At 46.1% G+C, this 25,531-nt stretch overlaps 1 protein-coding gene across 1 annotated transcript in view; it reads right to left on the bottom strand.

The window, feature by feature from the left end:
- GOLPH3 (golgi phosphoprotein 3) overlaps positions 1–17,817 on the bottom strand; it is a 41,551-nt gene extending 23,734 nt beyond the window's left edge. The window contains exon 1 of the mRNA XM_078674900.1: positions 17,360–17,817. Coding sequence (XP_078531026.1) covers positions 17,360–17,563 — 204 coding nt within the window. The 5' untranslated portion in view covers positions 17,564–17,817. The remainder of the gene's footprint in view (positions 1–17,359) is intronic.
- Positions 17,818–25,531: the final 7,714 nt, after the last annotated feature.

Genomic DNA, 25,531 nt, shown 5'->3' on the forward strand with positions numbered 1-25,531 from the left:
ATCAAGTGGAGTATTAATTAATAGGAGTTATATTTACTAGACATAGGCAATGGATGTCAAAAAACGCCAAACAAACTTACCGAATCAACTTCGGTTCTGTTAGTATCTCTCAACTCAATTGTGTTGGATGATCTAAAATTAAATTAAGCGGGAAAATGTTATCATTACCAAAGCGTCCTATTGTCCGACTTCCAATCTAAAAGTAGTGAGCCGCTCAAGGCAATTGTGCTTACCGATAGAGATAAAGGTAGAAAGCAGCCAGCTCGCAGTCATTGTCCTGCCGAGTGATGTTTCCGCATACAACCCTCGACCCGGAAGTCTCACGGATCGTTTAACTCGGCGCCTCGATCGCGAGGACGTAACATCGTTGCTTAGCAACCAGACGCTTAATATCTCCGAGGGCGAAGAAGCAACGTTGTTGCTTAGTTACCGCACGCTCTATTTGTCCGAGGGCATGATGACGTCATGGCGTCACGTTGTCCACATAATTTGCTAATCTTTTATTGAGATTTGTGGCATGAGTTTGATTCTCAAAATAGAACCTAATTGAATTAAATCCAAAGATACAACCGGAAGTCAGTATCTAGCTCCATCTACAAGTTTACCTAGATTGAGATGTGCGATAGGGCTGGTTTGTCAAATTGACCACAATGCCTGCACAAAGGAACACAATACAGAGTTGAGCTCGACTTTGACATGCAACATATTAGAACATAGGCTTAGTTTTTTTAACACCATTATGGATTATTTTACCTTCAACATATTACAGTATGTGTACACATTCTGGGGCTTTTTTTAATTCATAAGATTGTATAAATACGCCATTAATATGAGAAAGAGTTAGGATATTCACTTCTTGCATATACATTCTCAGTTTATGCAGTCAGAATTTAGCATGCAACATATTAAGACATAGGCTAAAGTTTTAAACACCATTATGAATCGTTTTTCATCACACCTTCAAGTATATGTACACAGTCAGGGGCATTTTTAATCAGTATAAGCAGTCAAATCAGGATATCTAATGCGAGTCAAAGACATTACAGTTGGCCCATCTGTCTGGCTATCTCCTCCCTCTCATTGAGCCCTCGCTGCACAGTGTCTAGGGAATGTATCCATCTACATTCTTTGTAGTTTAACGATTTGGACAGCGAACCACCTCTGCTACCTATGGTTACCAACACTCTCCATTCAATCTCTTCTGGTTTATGGCCAAGTGTGTTATAATGCTCGACTAATGGGGAACCCACTACGTTACACCTGATTCTGCTCATGTGCTGCAGAATTTGTACTTTTACTTTCTGCGAAGTCTGTCCCACATATAACATTGCACACGGACACGTGATAGCGTAGATTACATGGGTACTATTGCAATTTGTAAATTGCATCGGTCTGTATGTTTTGGTGTTATGGATGAAGCTAGTACCTTCCTGACAGAAATCACACGCCTTACAATTTCCACATTTGTGATGACCCATCATTGGGGGAAGGTTAAACATGCTTATGTCAGGTTGCTTCGGGGGTTCAAGGAAGGCCCTAACTACTGAGTCTTTTATATTCCTTCCTCGTTTAAAGGCAAATAGTGGTTGATCTTCCGTCTTTACTTCTGCTGCCACCAAGTTCCAGTATTTCTGTATGATTTTCTTCAGGTCTGTGCCCCTCGTGTTATATGTGGTCACACAAACAATAGCGTTTGTTTCCTCTGCTTTCTCCTTAATCTCGAGGAGTGTCTCTCGAGGTTGATACCATGCCCGTTTCTTAGCACGTTTGAGTAATCCAGATGGATACCCGCGCTCCCTCAATCTCTTCGTTAGGTTGTCAGCTTCATGGAAGAAGTCCTTTCTCCGGTAACAGTTCCTTCTTAGTCTAAGGTACTGGCCATATGAAATGAAAAATTGCATTTGTATAGCGCATAACTGCCCTAGAGCCTCGTAGCGCTTGAAGATAAAATGGTTTAGCGCAGGCTCGGGGCAGATCAGCAGGATTTAGCAAACAAATGCGTTTTCAAGGCCTTTCTGAACGAGAGGAGGTTGCTATTTCCTCGGATGGCAAAGGGGAGGGCATTCCAAAGTCTGGTCGCCGAATGGGAAAAAGAGCGGCCACCCCAACGGGCTTTGTTAATTTTAGAGGAGGTGGCCAGCTGCAAGGTACCAGACCGAAGGGGGCGTGCTGGGACATAAGGCGTGACCAGAGGATGCAGAATCGCTGGGCCTACACGGTGAAAGGATTTGTGCATAATGCACAAAGCTTTAAACTGCACTCTGGCAGCCATTGGGAGCCAGTGGAGGTCTTTCAGAGCCTTCCTCGCCGACTGCCGACGGGACAGATTGAACAGTAGGCGGGCCGCACTGTTTTGTGTGACCTGAAGCCTCTGCAGTACCGAAGCCGGTGCTCCCAGGTAGAGAGCATTCCCATAATCCAGGCGAGAGAGAATCAGGGCCTGGACCATGATCCTCCTCGCCTGGAAAGGGAGCAAAGGGAGCACCCGCCGGAGCATCCTCATTAGTCCAAAGCAAGTGGCGGCAGTCTTAGTAGCCTGGACCGAGAAATCAAGGGCGGTGTCAAGCCAGATCCCGAGGCTCTTTATCTGGGACTTGGGGGCAGGGGGAGCGCCAAGACATGGGTGCAAGAGCAGACGGGGAGGGATTTCCGAGGAGAATGATGTCTGTCTTCTCCCCGTTAAGCTTCAAACAGGAGGCTTGCATCCATCTGGCAACAGCCTCTAGACAGGGGCCTAAGGTGTTGGATGATCCATCTGCGTGGTCTAACGAGACCACCAGCTGCGTATCATCCGCGTAGGTGACTATACGCACACCAAAGGGATGGACTATCCTGTCCAGAGGTTCCATGTAGGCGTTAAAGAGGGTCGGGCTCAGGGAGGAGCCCTGAGGGACCCCACACCTGAGAGTGTGTTTGGGAGAGACTGTCTCACCCTCGAAGACCTGAAAATGCGCTCACTCAGAAAGGAGGTAAGCCAGTCTAGAGCCGCGTCCGACACGCCCATGCCCGCCAGTCGGTGTAATAGCGTGGCATGGTTCACCGTGTCGAACGCGGCGCTAAGGTCTAACAGGATAATGGCCACCTTTCCTCCCCGATCCAAAGTCGTTCTTGCTTCCTCTGTAACCGCCAACATGGCTGTTTCTGTGCCATGTTGAGGGCGAAAACCTGTCTGGGAGACACGCAACAGACAGTTGGACTCCAAATAGTCTGTTAAGATATTGTTGGCGTGCCTCTCCAGCAGTTTACTCAGCCAGGGGAGCAGCGAAATGGGGCGGTAGTTGGACAAGTTGCTCTGGTCCAGGGAGGGCTTCTTGAGAAGCGCCCTCACCATGGCGCACTTCCAGGGGAGTGGGACCGAACTGGACACGATGGAGGTGTTTAAGGCTTCCAGGATGACAGGACGAATAACGTCTAATGCCTTAACAAGGATCCGGGGGGGTGCCGGGTCATTGGGAGACCCAGAAGAAACTTTGGAGATTAGTCTATCCAGGCTGCCGGCATCAAGAAGCGGAATTGTATCCAGTTTGCAGAGAGCCGGAGAATCAGCTGGCTTAGATGGGACGGAGGGGGCGTTGACCGTAGGATTACTAAAAGAAGAGTATATGGTCGAAATTTTCTTGGAAAAGAAGGCAGCTAGCTCATTACAGCGGTCTTGTGCCCCTTCAACAGTAGGACGCTCAGCCGGGGGTGAAATAAGGGACTTAGCTATCCTAAAGATTTCCCTAGGCGCGTTGGCTGCAGCACTAATTTTCCCTTCGTAGAAGGAGGTTTGCGCCATTTTAATCTCTGATTTATAGAGCCTTATTGCGGACCTGTAATCATCTTTCCTAGACAGAGAATGGTCCTTCCTCCACGCTCTCTCTAGTTTGCGGCAGTCAAGCTTTAGTAACCTCAGAGCAGGAGTGTACCAGGGTGCAACTATAGGTCTTCTGATGAGTTTACAGGGGCGTTTGGGAAGGACTCGGTCTAGGGTGCTCGAGATCCAGTGATCAAAGTTGCTAGAAGCAGAGGCAGGGGTCAAGGCCCTTCTCGGGGGGTCTTGAGTGAGAGCCATTGTCCAGTCGGTGAGGGGAAGTGAGGACCATTTCCTGCCCATGTACTTGGTAGAGGCCTCACGGGGGAAACAGGAGTTAGAAAGCCAGGTGAACGGTATCAAAAAATGATCAGTCCAAGGCAGTGGAACAGGGGACTCTACATTAAGGTTGGTATTAGTGTATATGTGATCAAGGTGATGTCCCTTCTTGTGGCAGGTTATCTCTTAAATTTCTGGGATGGTGAGATCCATACATTAGGAGGGCATTTCTCTCCATGGGTTTCCGGTACAGATCGGTGTAGAGTAATCCATTTTCTGCCCTAAATGTAAGGTCTAAAAAAATCAATTCTCATTGTCATGGGCCATCGTAAATTGAATATCAACACTTCTGTTGTTCAGCAAAGTATGAAATTCAGTTAGTTCAGCTTCATTTCCAGACCAAATCATTAGGACATCATCGATGTACCTTTTCCATACATCTATTTTGTCAAGATATGGATTAGTCAGATCATATAAAAATTCCTCCTCGTATCCATCCATGTATATATTTGCCAAACTTGGGGCGTAGGTCGCGCCCATGGCCACGCCTTTACACTGATAGTAGAACTCTTTCTTAAATACGAAATAATTCTTCACCATCGCAATTTTCAAAAGTTCAAATCAGGAAATCCGTTGGGATCCAATGGGGTCGATCTCTTCTTTCAAGGGTTGCTCTGATGACTTCCACTGCTGCATCTTGTGGAATCGAGGTATACAAGGATGAGACATCCAGTGTGACTAAGATTTGCTTCTCTCAATCAAATGGTTGGCCCTCTAGTAGCTGAATGATGTGCATACTGTCCCGTACATATGATTTAGTAGATGAAACCCAAGGCTGCAAGAAATGGTCTATGAACTTATTCAAAGGCTCTAAGATTGAGCCGCAGCCGGACACAATCGGCCTGCCCGGTGGTTTCTCCAATCTTTTGTGCACTTTTGGAAGTGAGTATATCGTTGGGATCCTTGGGTCCTGTTGGTTCAGATAGTCATGTTCGTATTTGCTCAAGAAACCTTCATCCATTCCAGATTTGGTAACTGTTTGTATCAATGTCTTTATTTCTGATGTCGGGTCCTTTGCGACTCCTACAGCAGAATTGACTACATCCTCATCACAGGATCACACACATACCTGATAGAACACACAGATATTGCAGCAAGGACGATCTCAGACTACTCGTGCATCAGCCTACAGCTAACAGGCCGGCATAATGAGCACACCACCCGCAGATGGCGGTTCAACAACATAACGTTAGCGAAACAGGAGGACAAAAACAAAATTGAGAAAGCCATCAAGGACTACATAAAAGAAAATGACACACCGGACATTGATCCTAGATGCCTATGGGACCCCCTTAAGGCAACCATCAGAGGCACGCTGATAGAAATCAAGGCCAGAAACGACAGGGAAGCAAGAGGGCAGCTAGACCAGTTAGAAACGGAAATTAAACAACTGGAAACTAAGCACATCGGGGACACCTCAAACACAGCGGCCTTGGTAGAACTTACAGGGCAGAAATAGGAATTCAACAGGGTTCTTAGCGAAAGAGCAGGTCTGTGGATAAGAAAATACAAACAAATCAACCTCTGCGAAGCTAATAAGGCAGGAAAAATACTAGCATCATATCTCAAACGCAAGCAAAGACAGCACTGTATCTCCACAATCACAGATTCGAACAACAAGACACACACCCGACACAAGGAAATCGTACACACGTTCATGAAATTCTACAAAGACCTCTACACAAGAGACGACAATATTGATCAGGAGGGCAGCTCAGCCTACCTAGACGGACTAAACCTAACCAATATAACGGAAGAGGAACCCAAGACATAAAAATGAGTGAGATCACCTTAGCTATAAAGTCACTAAAAGAAAACAAAGCCCCAGGCCCAGATGGATACACAGCACCCTTCTACAAAACTTTCCAAAACAATCTTCTCCCAGTCCTGTCTAAAACCTTCAACCACTGCGCTAAAGAGGGGATAGTAACAGAAACCTTGTCACAAGCCAACATAATTGTCATACCCAAAGAAGGCAAAGACTCGCAATGGCCCAAAAACTACCGCCCCATCTCACTAATAAACCTAGATTGCAAGTTATACACCAAAGTGCTAGCCACAAGACTAAACAAACTACTACCACGACTGATTGGAAACACACAGGTAGGCTACATGAAAACACGCATGTCTCATGACAACACAAGACTCCTCTGCCAAGTCATAGAGCATTCTTCAAAATCACTCAACTCTGCGGTAGCAATCACGCTAGACGCAGAAAAGGCCTTCGACAGAGTATCCTGGCACTTCCTAGAAGTGCATGCAGGCATACAACCTAGGAGACAGCTACACGAAGAAAGTCATGGCACTGTACAAAAACCCCAAAGCACAGATAGCTATTAATGGAAGTTCTTCGGCCCAATTTAACCTTGGGAGAGGGACAAGATAGGGTTGGCCGCTATCCCTGCTACTGTTTTACTATTAGCACTCGAACCCCTGATCAGACACACTTTGGCTAACAGCGATATAGCAGGCGTAACAATTAACAACACAGCCAAACTTGCTGCCTATGCGGATGACTTACTCATAATAATGGAGAACCCAGGCCAATCCATACCAGCACTCCTGCAAACAATCGAAACATACGCTAACCACTCAGGTTACAAACTCAATAGAGACAAACCAGAATGCATGCCCCTCAACATACACACAACCAGAGAGGTAATAGGGACCTCGTGGCTGGCGTGGCAACCTGGGTTTGTCAAATACCTGGGTATTCAATTTGGGAAAAGCATAAGAAGCACCTTAGAACAGAATGAGAAAACAACTCTGAGAAAGATCAAGGGTTACTGGAAACCTGGTCACCCAGATTCATCACCTGGTGGGGCAGAATAGACACTGTAAAGATGATGATCACTCCCATAGTTAACTATCTGGCAGACATACTACCCCTGGCTCTCACAGACGATTTCCACAAGAAAATAGACCGAATGCTAAACAAATTTATATGGAGGGATAAGAAACGCTAACTATGTGTTTTATGTTATATGTGAGCTAGTCTATGTAGGGCGGACAAGCAAAGGCTGATAAAACAACCATTGCTGCCCTATATGACCAACTGTGAAACCTGCTATATGTTATACGTATGTCTTTTGCAATATGTAATTTGCAAATACCAATAAAAATACTTTAAAAAAAAATAAAGTTGCTTTTTTGCATGAGATGCAGCTAACGACTCCCGAGGGCAGGGCGATACATAGGAGGTGGGGAAGCCAGCTATACTATGCAGTTTACTCTGCCTTTGCAAGGGGGCCCATTTTTTGGGATTAGGCTGGGGGTGCCATTCCAAACGCATAGGAAAGTTGTGGATCAGAGGGTAGGTGGGTGCTAGTGCTGGGACGACTAGACTGGAAGGATGTGGCTCTTCTTAAAGTATATGCCCACCAGCACCGACCAGGTGCCATTTCTGGGCAGCCTTGCAGCCCTTCTTCCCTTTACCCAAATAGTAGTTGGGGATTTTAACTGCGCGGCAGATACTTGAATGGTTAGGTTTAGCCCACCCCCGCTGCATGTGGCACCCGCCTCTCCCTACTGTAGCTGGGTGCAGCAGTGGGGCTAACGGACTGTTGGAGAATGAGGAAGGTCTACTCCTTCCGTTCTACTGTGCACGACTTAGAGGTGAAACTGGACATGGTGCTTGGCTGCCATGAGGCAAGCAAGAGGGTGCTGTATGCTGAATACCTGGCACACACTTATTCTGATCACTGTCCTCTACTGTGCACATTCCGGTGGTCTGTGAGTGGGACTTGCATCCCCTCTTGGAGGCTTGACCCATTGCTTATGGAGGACCAAGTATTTTGGGCTTCCCTGCTAGAGAAAATCACTGCACATTGGACTGATAACCAGGGGCCTGATACGTCAGTGGTGGGTGAAAGGGAGGTGTTCATGGTGGTCACTGTATAGCAAATAAAGTGGTGTTGAGTGCTAAATTGCATGCTGATATACGACAACAGGAGGTGGTTTTAGAGGGGCTCCATGCAGGACTGGAAGACAAGAAGGGTGGCAGGGAGCGGCATCATCCAGGTTCAGCGGCCAGCTTGTGTTTGCACTGGAGGATATTAAGAGTTTTCTGTGTTTCTACAGCGCTATATGCTGCAGGCATAGAGGTCGATGACTCGGAAATGTTTGCTACATTGCGGATGCATCACCAATTATAGTTGGGCTGGGGACAAAGATCATGGTGCAGGAGGTGCAGGGAGCAGTCAAGGAGATGACAAGGAGCAAAGTTCCTGGTACTGCTGGCCTACCTGTACAATTCTACTCTACCCACCTGACAGCAATTGCCTCGTGACTGGTGATGGCCTTTAACGAGACGGGGTGCTCTGGCGTGCTCCTGTCATCCCAGCATGAGGCAGTAATAGTGTCGCTACCAAAGAAAGGCAAAGACTCCTTGGTCGTAGACTACTACTACCACCAGTTATCCGTGGTGAGGTGAGCTGGCATAAGAAATGAGCCTTTCCCTTCCGACCTGACTTGGATGAGACCCAGTGAACGTCTGCAATCGCAGCACTGTGCCTGGAGGGTGCCTCTATTCGGTGCACGGGGTGGATTCTACAGATCTCCGGAGTTTCTCCGCGAGTGCAAATTCACTAGGACCTTATCGGCTCCATATCGTTCTGGAGTGACCCACAGATATCAGTCTACAGGCGGATCGCTGCCACACCAGTTATACCACTTCGCTGCACTGCTGAATGAGCCTCCCAGGTCTTATATCTGGTAAACTGGATAGTCTTCTTATCTTGCTATACTGGGGAACCTTCAGACAGAGTGGCTCTCTGGAAGCTATGCTTACTGGTGGATGAGAGGAGATTGGCTGCACCGGACTTAGAGTTATACTATTTGGCAGCCCAACTGGTGTAAGATGGGTTCCTCGGAACCTACTAAACATGAATACCTCTGTTGTCTGCTTAATTCTGGAATGACCAAGTCGATTACCCAATGTATCGGGTTCTATTATGGGGAGCACAACCGGACCTTCTGCTGCTACGATGCCGGTGGAAGGCGGACCTGGGATCAATGTTTTTATACTCTCCTGGAAATTGATACTGATGTCTACCCCCAAGGTATCTTGTAATGCCAAGTTCAAACTTATCCAGTTCTTCTTTCTGCTTGACATACCAAACCTTACACCCCGGAGAATGCACACTATGTTCCCCGGGGAGTCAGCAGACTGCCCTCTCAGTCGGAGTTCTTCCATATGGTCTGGCCCCCCCCTACCTCAGCTCTGTACCGTGCTTTAGTTACACTGGTATACAGTGGGCCACGGATATGCAATTTGAGTTTTGCCTACTGGGCTTGCAAACTTGAAGTGCAACTCGAAAAGTGACAGACAGATTTACCTAATCTGTGCAGCTGGAGCAGTGAGCTGACCAAGTGGGCAGAGTGCGAGAGAGAAGCACTGCGTAGGGGAGAAGGTCATGGACTGTAGAGAGTCCCCTCACTGCCCTCCTGAAATGAGATTATGGCAGCCTGCCCATGTCTGGATAGATTAGGGAGAATCAGGGACACAAAGGCGTTTTATCCCTCCCCGATCGACCGCAGCGCATGTTTGCTCAGATGCTGCTCCTGCTGTGACTAGCACCCCTGCTGCCCCCACGGACCGGCCCCAGGTGTCTCTAACCAGATTTACCTCTGAATTCTGACTGGTGAAGCTGAATGGCATACCTGACCGGGATGACGGATGGATGTGATGGCAAAGATTGCATGTGTGTGCTTGGGATGGCACAAGGTGGCCCTGCTCCTGAATGTTGGGGACATCTCTAGTTTATCTTTAACCATATTATTGGCCCTTCCGCTTTCCCAAACCCATCATGGGGTTATTACTCTGTTTATTGTAATTCCTCTGCTGCTCACCTGTCTAGTCTGTTGGGATGGTTTTAGTTTTCATGTTTAGAACAGAATTGAGATTGATTGTAATCATGGTAGCAGAGACCCCTCAGGACATAAGTTAGATGCAGAACTACATGTCCATCTGTAGGCAGATAATCTTTTAATGATAGGTGTGCAATACTTTGTGTCACTAATGTTTGATGTTTTTGTTCTCATCCTGCGATGCAGTTAGAAATTGGAATGGTATGTACATCTTGAATCATTTCTGCAGTCCATTAGGAGGAAGACATACGAATAACAATAATTTATGTACAGCTTTTGCTTATAAGACTATGGTGGAAACATGTAGGGAGGTCCTATAACACTGTATAATCATCAACTTTCATAAGCGCTTACCAGAATGGCAGGTCCGATGCTCGGTGGCGTTGAATCACTGGACCAAGGAGGTAGCGTGTATTGATAGCGCGCCGCAAGTGCACGTTATGGCAGCCATGTTGAGTGCCCGCCATTCTGGTAAGCGATTTGCCCCTTGCACTCGCCCGACTCCTGCCATTGCCCCTGATATGGGTCCTAACCCTTCCCCAATTCATTATTTTTCAGTGCCACAAGCAATTTAATTGAATTAACCATTGCAGGTTGCTGAACACCCACCGTTCCACTTCACCAACTCATTCTCAGGTGAGAACGCTTGCACACGCATCCTCCCTTAAGACAACGTGGTTTATTAACAGCGCCACTGAACGCTTTATTTCCCTTTCCTCAGAATCATCCTTACTATGGCTTCAGCCCTCCCTAAGCTTATGCACGGCTCTTTTCTGGAAGCACATTCCAGTTGATACTTCAATCATTACGGCTTTAGCCCCTCTGTGAGCCCTCGCACAGCTCCTTCCTGGAAACACAATCCAGGTTAACCTTTTTTAAATTCACCCCTTTTCGCTTGCATGACTAGCGCCACTCGCTAAGGCACATTACCTTGTGCTCTGTCCAACCCTTAGCTCACCTGTACATCCCTCATTGCGCAGCCACTACACTCTGCTTAACGGACCCTTCAGTTACTTTAATCACTCCCAACAAACAACCTTAAATTTTAGGCTTGCACATTCACATCAGCAACCTTATCACGGTTGGCGCTACTCTCGCATTAACAACCTAGCTTATGTCCCTTGCCGCATGGACCTCTGGGGACTATTTCCAATCCTTAACTAGGATCGGTTGATATTTCCCTGCGCCACAGTCCTCGCGTGGAGCTTCTCACTCCTTACATCCCTACACATTGCCCACACAGATTATGCGCATGTTCCATCACATCCTTTCCCCGGTTGCAAATTTTTTGCCGTATAGTTTTAGACACTCCATTCAGTGACACCAGACTTCACCTCGCGGTTGTCACCTTTCTGGTCAGTTTGCACTCAACCACGTGCATGGTGCGTCGTTTTCACAATAGGGTGTCGTTGACTACTCCTCAACTGGCTTTATGGTGTACCACGTTATGTATTTGATTTTCTATTTGCCTGACCTTCTCCTCATTTCCAACAGGCTATATTCATTTGATTCAGGCTTGCAATTTAATTGTCCTGATGATGATCCCAATATTCTATTAATGGATCGAAACGCCGACTCATGTAAACAGTTTGCATGTTAATCGCACTTGATAAAAGAGGTGCAATTACTGTTTTTATAAGGTTGTCAGAAATGGTGCTCAATATTCCACAAGCTACCCCGCCTTGCCAGATATGTTTTTGTCCTAAATGTATTTGTCATGTGTTCATGTAGAATGCAGGATTGTGTCCCACGTTATTGCTGTGTTTTGTATTTTTCCTCTTGACTTTTTTTGATTTATTAAATTGATTGTCTAGCTGGACACTCGTAATATAGTACCGATTCAAGTCTATATTTATCGTAAAAACATTACTGTCTCGTTTAAGGACCACTGCTCTAATACTAAACTGTTACCCAAGGTCCTTTTCTACCTTCCGGGTTCCCTTGTGTTTGTCAAAATATAGAACTTGTATAACAACATCTCTGAGGAGTGCAATACAAAGAGAGTTAATCAGCCAACTAAGACCACAAACGTACACCACATGGAGCTGTTCTGCAGAGACTGCATCCTCATGGCACCGGACAGATATTATCACTACAGGTGTTGGTGGCAGTTGAGCCTCTGCTCATTTTACCCTCCGTAAGGTCACACTGTCGACTCTCACAGAAGGGCGGCTGTTACTATTACCCAAAACTAAGCTCACAGAAAATAAAAACATCTTACAGGATTGGAAGAGTAGGAATCACCAAGAGTCTTGGAAAAGACTGACAATGACCCGCTGGGTAGGAATCACCAAGAGTCTTGGAAAAGAATGACAATGACCCGGTCATTAAGGTTTCCAATTGAGGACTAAATATATTTTTATAGGTTTCCCACCCTAACCAGTATAGAGTAATAAGAAGATATTAAAAGATGGACTGGTCTTGCGACATGATTAACCCAGTCAGTTCAGGTTATTCAAGGAGAAGGCAGATGTAGCCAGACAACCTTCCTTTGTATAGAGTTGTACCGATAGATTAACACTGAACTGTAAAGGAATATTGTACGTGTGGTGATTGGCTTGCGTTTTTCCGTTTTGCTAACTTCGTACTTTAATAAAAACAATGTACTGAATCTGAACTTTCTTACATACAAAATAGCGACTATGTTGTAATTGACCTGCTATAACACCACAGGGATTTCTAAGGAGGAACTGTCATTCTTGAAAAAAACGAACATGTTATTTAAGAATGTGAAAAAGTGCAATTTTACTACGGCATTCCTCGCCGATTTGACATTCTACACATAAATCGATAGGGAAAAAGAACATAAAGAATCAAATGTCAAGAAGACAAGAGCACAGAAAAATACCTGCAGTCTACATCTGTGGGGAGTAGGGAAAGCACCCAGTCTTAAAAAGTATAGCAGACAAAAATGAAGACAAACATCAAAGACTAATAGTTGGGTTGTCAACTATCTCTAAAGAGAAACTAACATTATTTGATTTACCCCTTAAAATGCAAGCGAATATTTGTATTTTTTTAGAGTGTACTTAGGGTGTGCACATAAGCCAAGCTACAGACAGGTGCGCTCTTGGAGCGCTATACACGCCTTGGTACTAGTACACACTGAAAGTAAGGAAAGTGTCCATCATTGACAATGTGTCTGTGCTAGGACAATAGCTGTGCATGTTGAGGTAGACCTGCAATGAAAGAGCTCTTTTGATATGCCATTACTGGGCCAGTATTACATGGTTTAGATCTAAATAGTAACATTGTAAGGGCACTGCTTAAATCAAAGCGGTGGTACACTTTACAAATTACAAATCTCTATTTCATGATACAAACCATTAAAGAGAACTCTACTTATGTTATGTACCGAGATAGTGGTAAATTACGTAGGTCAGGATAAAAGTTCACTACGATACAAACGAGGGTGCATCAGTCTCAGCTCCGGGGCACATACAAGTCGGATTAAACACACACTGAGTGCTTTATGTATGTCTATATATCAAGATACAAGCGCATACTGCATTTCTATGCTTGATGAATATTTCAGTACTTGGCAGTCCAATGCATGGTGGGTGTCCTCCGGGCTCGAAAATTCCACTCGACCGCCAGCATAGTCGAGCTAAATTTACCAAGGTCGAGCTGTTTTTAGATCCTACTCGCCCTTACTGGCGAGTAGGGGAAAAAATAAAACTTTTGTCCTCTCTGTGAAAATGGAGCAAATGTGACAAGATAACAAGATTTAAAGACATTTTTATTGCTCACAAAGTTAATGAGCAATAAAGATGCCTTTAAATCTTGTTTCTTGTCACATTTGCTCCGTTTTCAGAGACGGAGGTCAAGTAGGCCATTTTTTAAAGTACTAGTCCTCCAGGACTAGTACCATTTTTTTGAATTTTCGAGCCCTGGTCCTGTAGCAGTCTTAGTTACTAGTATGGCGGTGCATGAAAGGTCAAGATAGACATGCGCTGCAAAATTCTGTTTGCTGCCGAGATAAGAGGATGCTGGTGCAAGCCATGTAGCTTCAAGATGAGCTTCATACTCGCCAAATTTGCTCCATATAATTAAGCAAGTACTCCACAGAAAAAAACAGGGTAAAAATGTGTTTCTTTCAACTCTACCTGCTTAAAAATACCCCAGAAATAGAGAATTAAATAATTCCACTTCAAGACTTTATTTGGGGCCAGGATAAGGGAGTCTACTGCCTGGCCTCCGTTTCTTTTTATATAGTTCTTTATAGATGTTTCAAATTAACATTATATAACTCTGAAGCGGAGCAGTTGTTGGTCCATTACATTTCTTTGATAAACATTTACATGGTATACCTGGTCTGCGTTCATGTCTCATTTCTCACCTACTTATGTACTAGGTCCCACGTGCTAGGGTTGTGGTGTAAGGGGGGCCTGCAAAAGGGATGCTCTTGGCCGGAGTATGGTTCATCAGGAGAGGGGCGCTCATGATGCAGTCCCGTGTTGGTGGTAGTGTGTGATATTGGCTCAGGTAATGGGGGGGGGGGCTTCGTGTGTCTGTAATTTGGCCCACCCTTTGGTCCTACTTCCCTTGAACCATGTGATCTATGTGCATTCTTGCACAGCTGTAGGCCCATTTTAGCCCACGCGCTCACAGTGGTCCATTGTTGTTTTTCGCTTCCCATATTGTACCATCGTTTCCCCTCACTCCCTTACGACCGTTTAGTGTCAAGGCATCTGCTCTAGCCCATTTATGAAGGTCATGTGACCAGTTATACACCGTGGGGGGTTGACTGGCTTTCCATGTCATCGCTATCAGTCTTTAAAATAACAGAAGGGCAAGGTCAAAGAAACTGAGGGTGTATTTCTCTTAGGTCGGTTTTGGTATCAGCCCTAGTAGACAACTCTGCACTGTTTGATACTGTTTCTGCCACTGTCTCCCATGATGGGCCTATCACTGGACATGACCATACCATCTGATGAAATCCCATCTATGACTATCGGCATTTTGGGCAGTTCGAGCATGCCTCCTCGCACATGCGTTTTATACGTTTCTGAGTGAGGTGTTTGGTGAAGGTAATTAAACTGTGTGTATTGAAATCTCTCGTTTCCCAATACCCATTTAACTTGCTCCTTAATATTTTGCTATTGGTCATCAGTGATATTTTCTTCCAATTAATTCTTGGGTATTGGACGGGCTGTGGAAGATTGGGCTATGAATAGACTGTACAAGCTGTGACATCCGTTTGGGCCATTCTGTATGTTGGTATCCCCTGCAATGGTACCGCCAGCTGCGGCTCATCATATCTCCAAGTCCACCAAGACCCAACCATGTGTATTATTACACTGCAAGTAAGGAAGCGTTCTGCCGTCAAGCCGTATGTGTCCTGTAAAGTTTGGAACGTTTATAACCTCCCTTCACTATATAGATCTCCAGCCTGGGTCACTTCGGCCTCATTCCATGGCCTCACTTAAAGTATCAACTAGGCGTTGCGCAACAAAGGGAATGCCCTCAACTTAAACGCTGGTGCGTATGGGGGTGGGATATACATGTAGGTATTTAGTCCAGCATTTCTCTGCTGTACTCAAGAGCGCAGTTTCTGCTCCCATCATTTAAGTTGGGCGCAGTTTCCATGATAATATTGGTGTGCCACGGAGGGCTGCTGCACTTCCTCTATTTCCGCACCGTTCCCTCCCCTCCAAGCCCCTGTAATTGCACTATAGCGTAGTAATGCTCATAGTCGGGGGCGCCCATGCCCCCCCTCAGTCTGTGCTGTATTTTATACGGGGGGGCTCATCCCCTGCTGTTGCCCCATATTAGATCCGATATCGCGTGATTTAGGGCCTTAAGGAAGGAGTACCAGTATCCCAGCATACAAATACAATAGCATGGGGAGTATCAGCATCTTGTTTATCGCCACCAGGTCCATTGGGAGGCCTTTCAAAAGCCCACTGACTGTCTAACCAATCTGCACGAGCTCCTTGCATATAAATACTGATATACAAATAGATACTGTAGCTCAAGACAGTGGTGCATTGTGATAACTTTGGAGGGACCATTTCTTAAAGAGAAGACCACAGAGGGTCAGAGTAGATCTGAAAGCAAGAGTAATGTGAAGGTCTCGCTTTGGAATATTGGTGCACCACTGGTCAAGATAACAGATCCACTGAGAGGGTTCAATAGATATATGTTGGGTCAGAGAGATCTTGTAAAGGTGCAGTACGGGATAGAGGAAAATTGTAAGCAATCTAACAGTATTAAGACTAATAAAATACAAATGCTTTATAAAGACATTTTGTACGTTGAAAATATGTCCTTATTGCCTACATTCACAAAGTAGTTAACACGTATCACCTATAAGCAGAACCAGGTCATTTGAAAAGCATAACTGCTTTGCTATGTGAATCGTCGTTAGTTAATGTTCCCCGTCAACCAATGTAGCCCTCCCTCCTTATTACGTGCTGAGGCGCACTGAAAAGCAACATCCTACTGGGGCAGTGGACGGTCGAGTTCAAAAATGAAGCGTTAAGTGAAGTGAGAACAGAGAGCTTTATTTGTATGCTCATTATATGTGGAGATCGGCGTCACAAAAGTCAGTTGGAACTGTCAAGTTAGAACTCCAGGATTATCAACCTTTGGGCATTACTCAGCGGGGAGAAGGAAACGTGGTATAACACGCCACAATATAAACAGTAAAATAAGACACTGGCCTGTCAAAAGGTGCACTGATACGTCACAAATTAAATTCCCATTGTGGAAAAGCAGTACAATTGTACAGCCCTACCTTTGTCTTGATGCAAACTTTTCCTAAATCTGGATCTACGTCAAGCCTCTACACCATTTCAACTGTGGTTACTCCGATTGTATACGTCATTGTAAATAATGTTAGTGGTTCTAACACACACCATGGTTGAAGATACTGGTTTTGTGAGTTTCCTGTAAGTTATGTCTCCAGTTTCATTATAAAATGGTGCTATTCTTCATGTGTCTCACAAGAATGGATGTTGGGTTTGGTACACACATAGTTATGCATTCAGTTACAATTAACAGTGACGTGTTATGATCTGAGTGTTGCATGTGCGCGCATTCAACAGTAAACAGTGCCAAAAGTGGCACTGGTTACAGTACAGAGTACGCAGGTTGCACCTGCTATTCTGTGCACACTGTATATGTACATTGTATATGTCACCTCTTACTAATACTCAAGATCTGTGCAGAGTAACGCGAATCCAGACTGCACGTCACATTCCATACAATAGTACCCTTCTTTACACAATGCTGTAGGCGCCAATGGTGATAAGCAAAATGTATGCTGCCGCAGGCTACACATAGTGTTACGGATGTTTCCGGTCTGCCTACAGGTTGACGGGAGGCCACCAGCCCTCACCCAAGGCCCCCTCGCACCTCTCTGTCCTTGAGCCCGAGGAGCAGCACCTCCTCCATCAATGTGAGCCGGGTCTCCTTGTTGTCCCCCTTATCCTCGTCCTCGGTATCTTCGCGGTGACGGCCCTCCTCCTCGTCGGCTTCGGCCGTCTTGTCCTGGGCGCTACGCGAGGCCTCGGTGCGGCGCTGCACCAAGCCCGAACTCCGCTGACTGATAGCCGCCATGGCTCCCCCTTGCCCAGAGAGCGGCGGGCACTGCCCGGGCTCTGCTCAGACTGCCGCGGGGCCCGCTGCTCCTCGTGCCAGAGGCCACCTATCTAGCGGCCAGTACCACCGGGTCGGTGGGGTTCATGCGGCTGGGGAGCCGGAGACAGCAGGTAATCCCTGCTCTCCTATCGGCAAAGCAGCTCCAGCTGCTGCTTCTCCAATATGGCGTCGCTCGCAGACGTCACAAGAGGATGTGGCACTGGAGGCGGGGCAGGACATTCTCCGGAAATGCCGGGCGAGCCGAGGAGCATTAGAGACTCATGAAGACTGGCTAGACGATGAGTTTCATGTGCAATTCAAAACAGTGCCCTTTGCAACTGACCACACAGTCGCATAGCTGCCAAGGTTTCAGAATGCCTATGTGTGACATTTTCATAATTTTGGTGTAATTATGAGTGACATTCAACGACAATGAGTGACACTTTCTCACAAGCAAAATCAAGCTACGAAGATGAGGGAAGCATATATATATATATATATATATATATATATATATATATATATATATATATATATATATATATATATATATATATATATATATATATATATATATATATATATATATATATATATATATATATATATATATATATATATATATTTGGAACCAAGCATTATGTCTGTACTCTATGCACTTTCAAATGTTATGATAATTGAGAGGCATTGTTTACATTGCGAATTTGCAAAACTAAGCACAAACTTGCGCTTCATCAGACAGACAGAATCTGATTTATGAAGAACCATTTTGTGAGCAGTCATTTGTTTTTTAACAAACTATGATGATATGACCTGTAGGGACGATCAGTATTTTACATGTATTATTTGGGTTTTTACATTGATTTTCTATTTATTATCGATGTGGTTTTTATCATACTATGTGACGTGCTGCTTTAAGAACATGTATTTCTCTGTTAGAATGCTGATAAATAACATCAGACATAAATTGGTATTATTTAAAAATGAGACATGCACCCCCTTTTTATGAGCGATATACACCTAACCATACAATTGTATATCTTAACCCCTTCGGTGCTCATGACGGAGCGGTTCCGTCATGAGCGTCGGTTGAGCTGTGCTCATGACGGAACCGTTCCGTCATGACCACGCCCGTTTCTATTAGGGCCCAGCACCGGAGGGGGAAACGCGGTCGCACGGAAAAGGTTAAGGTCAATCTTTTTTCTATATCTATTTTGAGTCACTGTCACGTGGTGTATTTGAAAAACGGGCTCTGTCACTTTAAAAAGGAGCATTTGTACGATAGACGTTGTCATGTGAGCAAGGCTCCACGGAGCCGAAACGTCATGCGGCATACATCTGCTTTAAAAAAATATTAAATCAGCACTAACTTTATGGTCCGTGTCCAAGGAGTTTTTTGCGGCAGGGCGGGAGCTGCTTTCTGCTGCTAAGACGCAGTGTTGGAGTATATATATATATCTGTGGGGCATGCTGTCAACGGAGCCACCTGTGGCGATTGGCGCTGTAACCCCTCTGTATGCGGCAGCTCCTCAAGGGCAACCTTTTGTGTATGAATTTATGAGCGGCTGGCTCGGTCGCGGAGCTGTCCTGCCGCTGCTCGCGGATCCTGAGAGCTGTGATTCATGGACTCTTTTTGGAACAGAGGGGGCCTCAGCCACAGGCAGATATTGGAGCTGTGGACAGTGGTGCAATCATCGCTCCTCACCTAACAAGGATAGTTATATTTTAATGACGTAAGATAGCAGCACACTTGTTTTGCAAGAAACCGGGAGTCATGGCATTATTTTGGGACTACCACGACCAGAATGCCTGTAAACACGGCCACATGGGCAGGACTCGTTACTCAAATAAATTAATTGGTTTCAATGAGCCTGCTTCCTTCGTCATTGCCAGCCAGTGATCAAGAGCGGCAAACACGCTCGAAACGCGTATGGCATCATGGAGAGCTGTGGGGCATGCTGTCAATGAAGCCACCTGTGGCGATTTGCGCTGTAACCCCTCTGTATGCGGCAGCTCCTCAAGGGCAACCTTTTGTGTATGAATTTATGAGCGGCTGGCTCGGTCGCGGAGCTGTCCTGCCGCTGCTCGCGGATCCTGAGAGCTGTGATTCATGGACTCTTTTTGGAACAGAGGGGGCCTCAGCCACAGGCAGATATTGGAGCTGTGGACAGTGGTGCAATCATCGCTCCTCACCTAACAAGGATAGTTATATTTTAATGACGTAAGATAGCAGCACACTTGTTTTGCAAGAAACCGGGAGTCATGGCATTATTTTGGGACTACCACGACCAGAATGCCTGTAAACACGCCCACATGGGCAGGACTCGTTACTCAAATAAATTAATTGGTTTCAATGAGCCTGCTTCCTTCGTCATTGCCAGCCAGTGATCAAGAGCGGCAAACACGCTCGAAACGCGTATGGCATCATGGAGAGCTGTGGGGCATGCTGTCAACGGAGCCACCTGTGGCGATTTGCGCTGTAACCCCTCTGTATGCGGCAGCTCCTCAAGGGCAACCTTTTGTGTATGAATTTATGAGCGGCTGGCTCGGTCGCGGAGCTGTCCTGCCGCTGCTCGCGGATCCTGAGAGCTGTGATTCATGGACTCTTTTTGGAACAGAGGGGGCCTCAGCCACAGGCAGATATTGGAGCTGTGGACAGTGGTGCAATCATCGCTCCTCACCTAACAAGGATAGTTATATTTTAATGACGTAAGATAGCAGCACACTTGTTTTGCAAGAAACCGGGAGTCATGGCATTATTTTGGGACTACCACGACCAGAATGCCTGTAAACACGCCCACATGGGCAGGACTCGTTACTCAAATAAATTAATTGGTTTCAATGAGCCTGCTTCCTTCGTCATTGCCAGCCAGTGATCAAGAGCGGCAAACATGCTCGAAACGCGTATGGCATCATGGAGAGCTGTGGGGCATGCTGTCAACGGAGAAACCTGTGGCGATTTGCGCTGTAACCCCTCTGTATGCGGCAGCTCCTCAAGGGCAACCTTTTGTGTATGAATTTATGAGCGGCTGGCTCGGTCGCGGAGCTGTCCTGCCGCTGCTCGCGGATCCTGAGAGCTGTGATTCATGGACTCTTTTTGGAACAGAGGGGGTCTCAGCCACAGGCAGATATTGGAGCTGTGGACAGTGGTGCAATCATCGCTCCTCACCTAACAAGGATAGTTATATTTTAATGACGTAAGATAGCAGCACACTTGTTTTGCAAGAAACCGGGAGTCATGGCATTATTTTGGGACTACCACGACCAGAATGCCTGTAAACACGCCCACATGGGCAGGACTCGTTACTCAAATAAATTAATTGGTTTCAATGAGCCTGCTTCCTTCGTCATTGCCAGCCAGTGATCAAGAGCAGCAAACACGCTCGAAACGCGTGTGGCATCATGGAGAGCTGTGGGGCATGCTGTCAACGGAGCCACCTGTGGCGATTTGCGCTGTAACCCCTCTGTATGCGGCAGCTCCTCAAGGGCAACCTTTTGTGTATGTATATATATACAAGAACGCTGTGCAGCGCACCTCTCCTACAGCTATTCCTTTGGATTCATCCAATACCGTCCCCCAGCATCACTTACCTGGGAGCCACTGTTGCATCCTGGGCAATGGAGTCCGTTGATCTTCTCGGACCCTACTTAGTATCACCTGAGGATTCTTTTGCTGAGGGGCGGAGCTGTTATTTTCACCTATCCAGTGCGGTGGGGTGCACTTTAAACTGCAGAGCGTGAGGACTTCCGTTTTCACCACCGCAAGCGCTGAAGAGGCCACACCGGCCGAAATGCATCCGCCATCAACGTAAAATAAAGGGCTTCGCCTTTGTAAATCCCCGTTGAGGCTCCTGCTTCTTTCTTCGAGAGGAGGCGATTACTTTATATATATATATATATATATATATGTATATATATATATATATATATATATATATATATATATATATATATATATATATATATATATATATATATATACAACGAAAAACTGTAAGCTGTTGAAGCAGCTGAAATCGAAGGGCACTCACCTTGTAACCTTCCAAACTGATCATATAGTAAAACAATTGTATAACTGTGCAAGTTTATATTTTAAATGTTTGATCTGGAGGAGCGCAAACTGATGATTTAAAACATAGCACTAGCTGGGGTTGGCTTTGCCAAAATAAAAAAAATTCTCCCCAAACTAATCCCTTTTAGCATTAGGTTCTGTGATATGCATGATGCACGCTCTTTGCAGCAGGCACATTAACCCTCTGCGCTACTGGCGAGTCAACTTGAACGGGACAATATATCTCTCCCCAGAAAGAAACCCCACGTTCTCTTTAACTTAACAATGCTGTCAGTGCTGGGGAAATATGTTCTGAACATTTACAAGAATGTACCTCTGCTATCGATTGGTCTTTTGTTTAAAAGCAGAATCTCATTTTAGCCCAAATTGTAATAAATCAACACAGGAAGCAAACTTAAATGTCTCATTTTTTAGATAAAGATTTACAAGTGATGGGAGAACTGCATGATAGCGCTACATTTTGACACTTTTATCTAAAAAACTGATCATTAATCAAATGTGAAATACTTGCCACATTTGAAGAGTGAGTGCATGGCGTGGCACGCTGTCTACACTGCCTCCTACTGTGACCGGACACAGCCTCCAGAGAACACTCCTGCTTCTGCCCCACCCCCAGCATGGGAAGACAGCACGTGTTGAGGAGGACTCCCCTGTCCTTTAATTTAATTCCGGCGGCTGCAATTCCTAGTGGCCCACACTGGCTGCAGCACTGAAAAATTGAAAACTGAAAACATCCTGCTTGATCTGACTGAATCCTTTCTGTCCCTGTCTTTCAACACGAGGCTGTTGACTGATTATAACTTTATTCTTTTAGCAGCACTAATGCTGCACGGACTGGTGAATAGTAAACGTAACTTCCCTATGTGGGCTGGCCATACCGAGGCACGCATGTACCGGGCGATGTAGTCTGGTCAGCCTACCTACGTAAGATACGTAACACAAGCAAACACCGTCCAATCAAGGTGAACCAGCCAGGGCCGGACTGACAAGTCCGGGCACCGGGCAATCCCCCGGTCGGCTGGATGGGGCGGGGGCCGGTTTTCTGTCAGGGGGGCCGGTTTTGTGCCAGGGGGCCGCCGGGACGGTTTGGAATTAATTTGAACCTGTCCCTGGTGACGCCCGTGACAGTCCGAGAGTAGCAGCTAATTCTATTTGCTGCATAATTAATGCTAAACGTGCTGCTGTGCCTGTCTGTGCATAACGCTGGCAGTATTCCATGTAAAATTAATTAAATAAATGCGCCACCTGCTGCTGTTCACGCAGATCCATGGTGCAGGCAGCTCGCAGATGTCTCCTCCTTTGCCTGGCCCCCGCGTCTGCGCGCGGATAGTACACCCCTTACTGGGGTGGGGTCTGGATGTGAAGATCATGCGCATTGGGGCTGGCTGACTCGCGCTAAATGCGCGTGCAAGAGGTCAATGAGGAAGACACGAGTCACGAGTCAAGGACCGAAAAAGAGCGAGGCTGGGCACGACATTTAATTGTTTCTAACTAGCCCCCGGCCCCCTGTCTGCAGGTGAGTGTAGTCATGCTAAATTGTAGAACTGGTTATCCCTTTTTAATAAAAGCACTTCGCTTTCAGTTTCCACCTTTCCAAAATAAAGGGAGGGGTGAAGCGGGCGGGCCTGCGATGGGAGAACTAAACAAATGAAATCCAATTAATTAATCCTATTACGGGAGGTACGGGGTGGTGGGGTTTAAAAGATCCTTTTTAGGGAACCTAAGGGCCCAGATGCTACTCCCGCACGCCAGCGCACCCCAAGTGGAACAACCAGGCCCCTCTACACTGTTCTTTCTCAATGCCACAAGCGGGACCAGAGAGGCCCATTATCTGTATCTGTGCCGCGAGCGTCCTGTGGCGATGCTCTAAACTTAGTTGAACCAATGCCACTCCGTGGTGACAGCACGATGTTGAAATAGCAAGTGATATTTTTATAAAGCAAGCACAAGCTATGAGAATGAGAGTTTCAAAGTCCAAATACGTAGAATCATGCACTGTGGGTGCAGGGAAGGCGCTTGTACCAGCCCTTCTGACTGTCGAAAAGCAGAGCCAAAGCAGGTTGGAAGTGAACCCTGCGTGCACATGGTTAGAATACCTCGAGGCGACCTGACGTTTTAGTAAACTGACAGGGACCTAGAACATGGGTACTCGCAATCATTTTCCAGGGGGTCCAACAAGTTTTGACTGTCATGTGACCGAGGGCCGCATTGATTATCGCAGGGTGGCAGGTTTGTGGGGCAATATAAGGTGAGCATAGGGTAGGAGAATTGTGTGCATATAAAGGCTGATTTGCACATGATAAAGCCAGAAAACCTCAGATTAATCCCGAGTTCTCCACTTGATCAAATTGTGTAATCATAGGCACTTATTTTTAAATTTCACTTTGCCTCTTTTTGTCTTCATTATCACATATAAGAGCACCTCGAAATACATTACTTCAAGATGCGTGTGGTACAAAACCTCTTGTGTTTTATTTCATAATCTATAATGCTGTCTGTGTGTAATGGCAACCCAGGCCATTCAGATGGTAAATATAACAACTGACTTAGCTCTTCCACCCCACTCTGAACCCTGACTGGACACTGCCTGGCCTTCCATAGCAGAGCATAGTTGGGCGTAGTGAAGGTGCCCTGGTCCAACTGCAACACTCATTCAAATCTGCCGAAAGGGGCCTCAGCCCTGCAACCGGGGGTCTTCCTACCCCCTAGGCCTCTACGACTATGAACGTTAGCGCGTATGGAGGCCCATAGTCACACACACCAAGGGGAACACAGACTGGGTTTTAAAAGCAGGCCCGCAGCTCCCCTCCCCTCCCGCCCTTGTTAATTCCACCCAACTACATCAGTGCCGCCTCTGCCCCCAGCTATCTCACCAGTGGCCCCACCACATTTTTTGCTAAATATATTGATATGTGGTAATCTTGCACACTATTATTTCACTATGGCCACTATTGTCACAATGTGCTACCAGCCAGTGATGTTGCAGTCTCAGCGAAGAGGTCATGCATTGACTGGGCACGGGGTCTGTGAGAACGTGTGATGCTAAATGATGTGAGCATAGTACAACGTTAGCGCTTCATGGGCAGGATGAGGACACTGGTGAAAAACGTCAGGAACATCCACAGCAAGGCAGTGGCACAGAGGGGCAACCTATGGGCCACGTGAGAAGCAGGTGACTCGTGAAGCTGTTACTGTTGGGCGATCAGGTGACTCGTGAAGCTGTTACTGTTGGGCGATCTAATGTGTTTGCGTCAGATGCAGTATCACACTCAAGCGTGGAAATTTGAGCTGCACAATATGCTTGCACTGGTGCACAGCATGATAAACTGGAATGGGGCAGCAGCAGAGGAAACACTGGTGAGCGCTCATGCACGTCGATCACACTTTTGGGCAGTGCAAAGAGCTAGCACTGTGAACATTGCAAGACCACGGCAGACAGTATTTGAAGCAAGTGGGCCGTAAGAAATGCTGGTGCCAGCAAGCAGGTCACACAACTGACACTGGTGAGCACGATGAGATGCTGCAAAAACATGCAACAGAATCATTCCCGAAAGGGTAATCCATTTTAAATGCGCGCATTCATAATTTAATGTTCATGTTCACCCTATTTATTTAGTCGCATGGCATGCATTTATTTCTTGCACAATTCCTGTACCGTGATTGGCATAATTAAGCGAGGGAATGAAAGGGGGCCATTATTTTACATATCACCGGTAAACAATGGCGAGGGAAGGAGAAGGGGGTTGTTGCGGACTGGTATGTATGTGTTTTTCAAGTTCTCGATAATCCACTGGAGGCTGTTCTATAAATGATCGTTGAAGGGATGCAAGCCAGCCTATAATTACAGGAGAGAAAGTGGCAGCTCTGGCATTTCA

This window comes from Lissotriton helveticus, chromosome 2_1 (assembly GCF_964261635.1).
Source record: "Lissotriton helveticus chromosome 2_1, aLisHel1.1, whole genome shotgun sequence".
NCBI classification, from domain to species: Eukaryota; Metazoa; Chordata; class Amphibia; order Caudata; family Salamandridae; genus Lissotriton; species Lissotriton helveticus.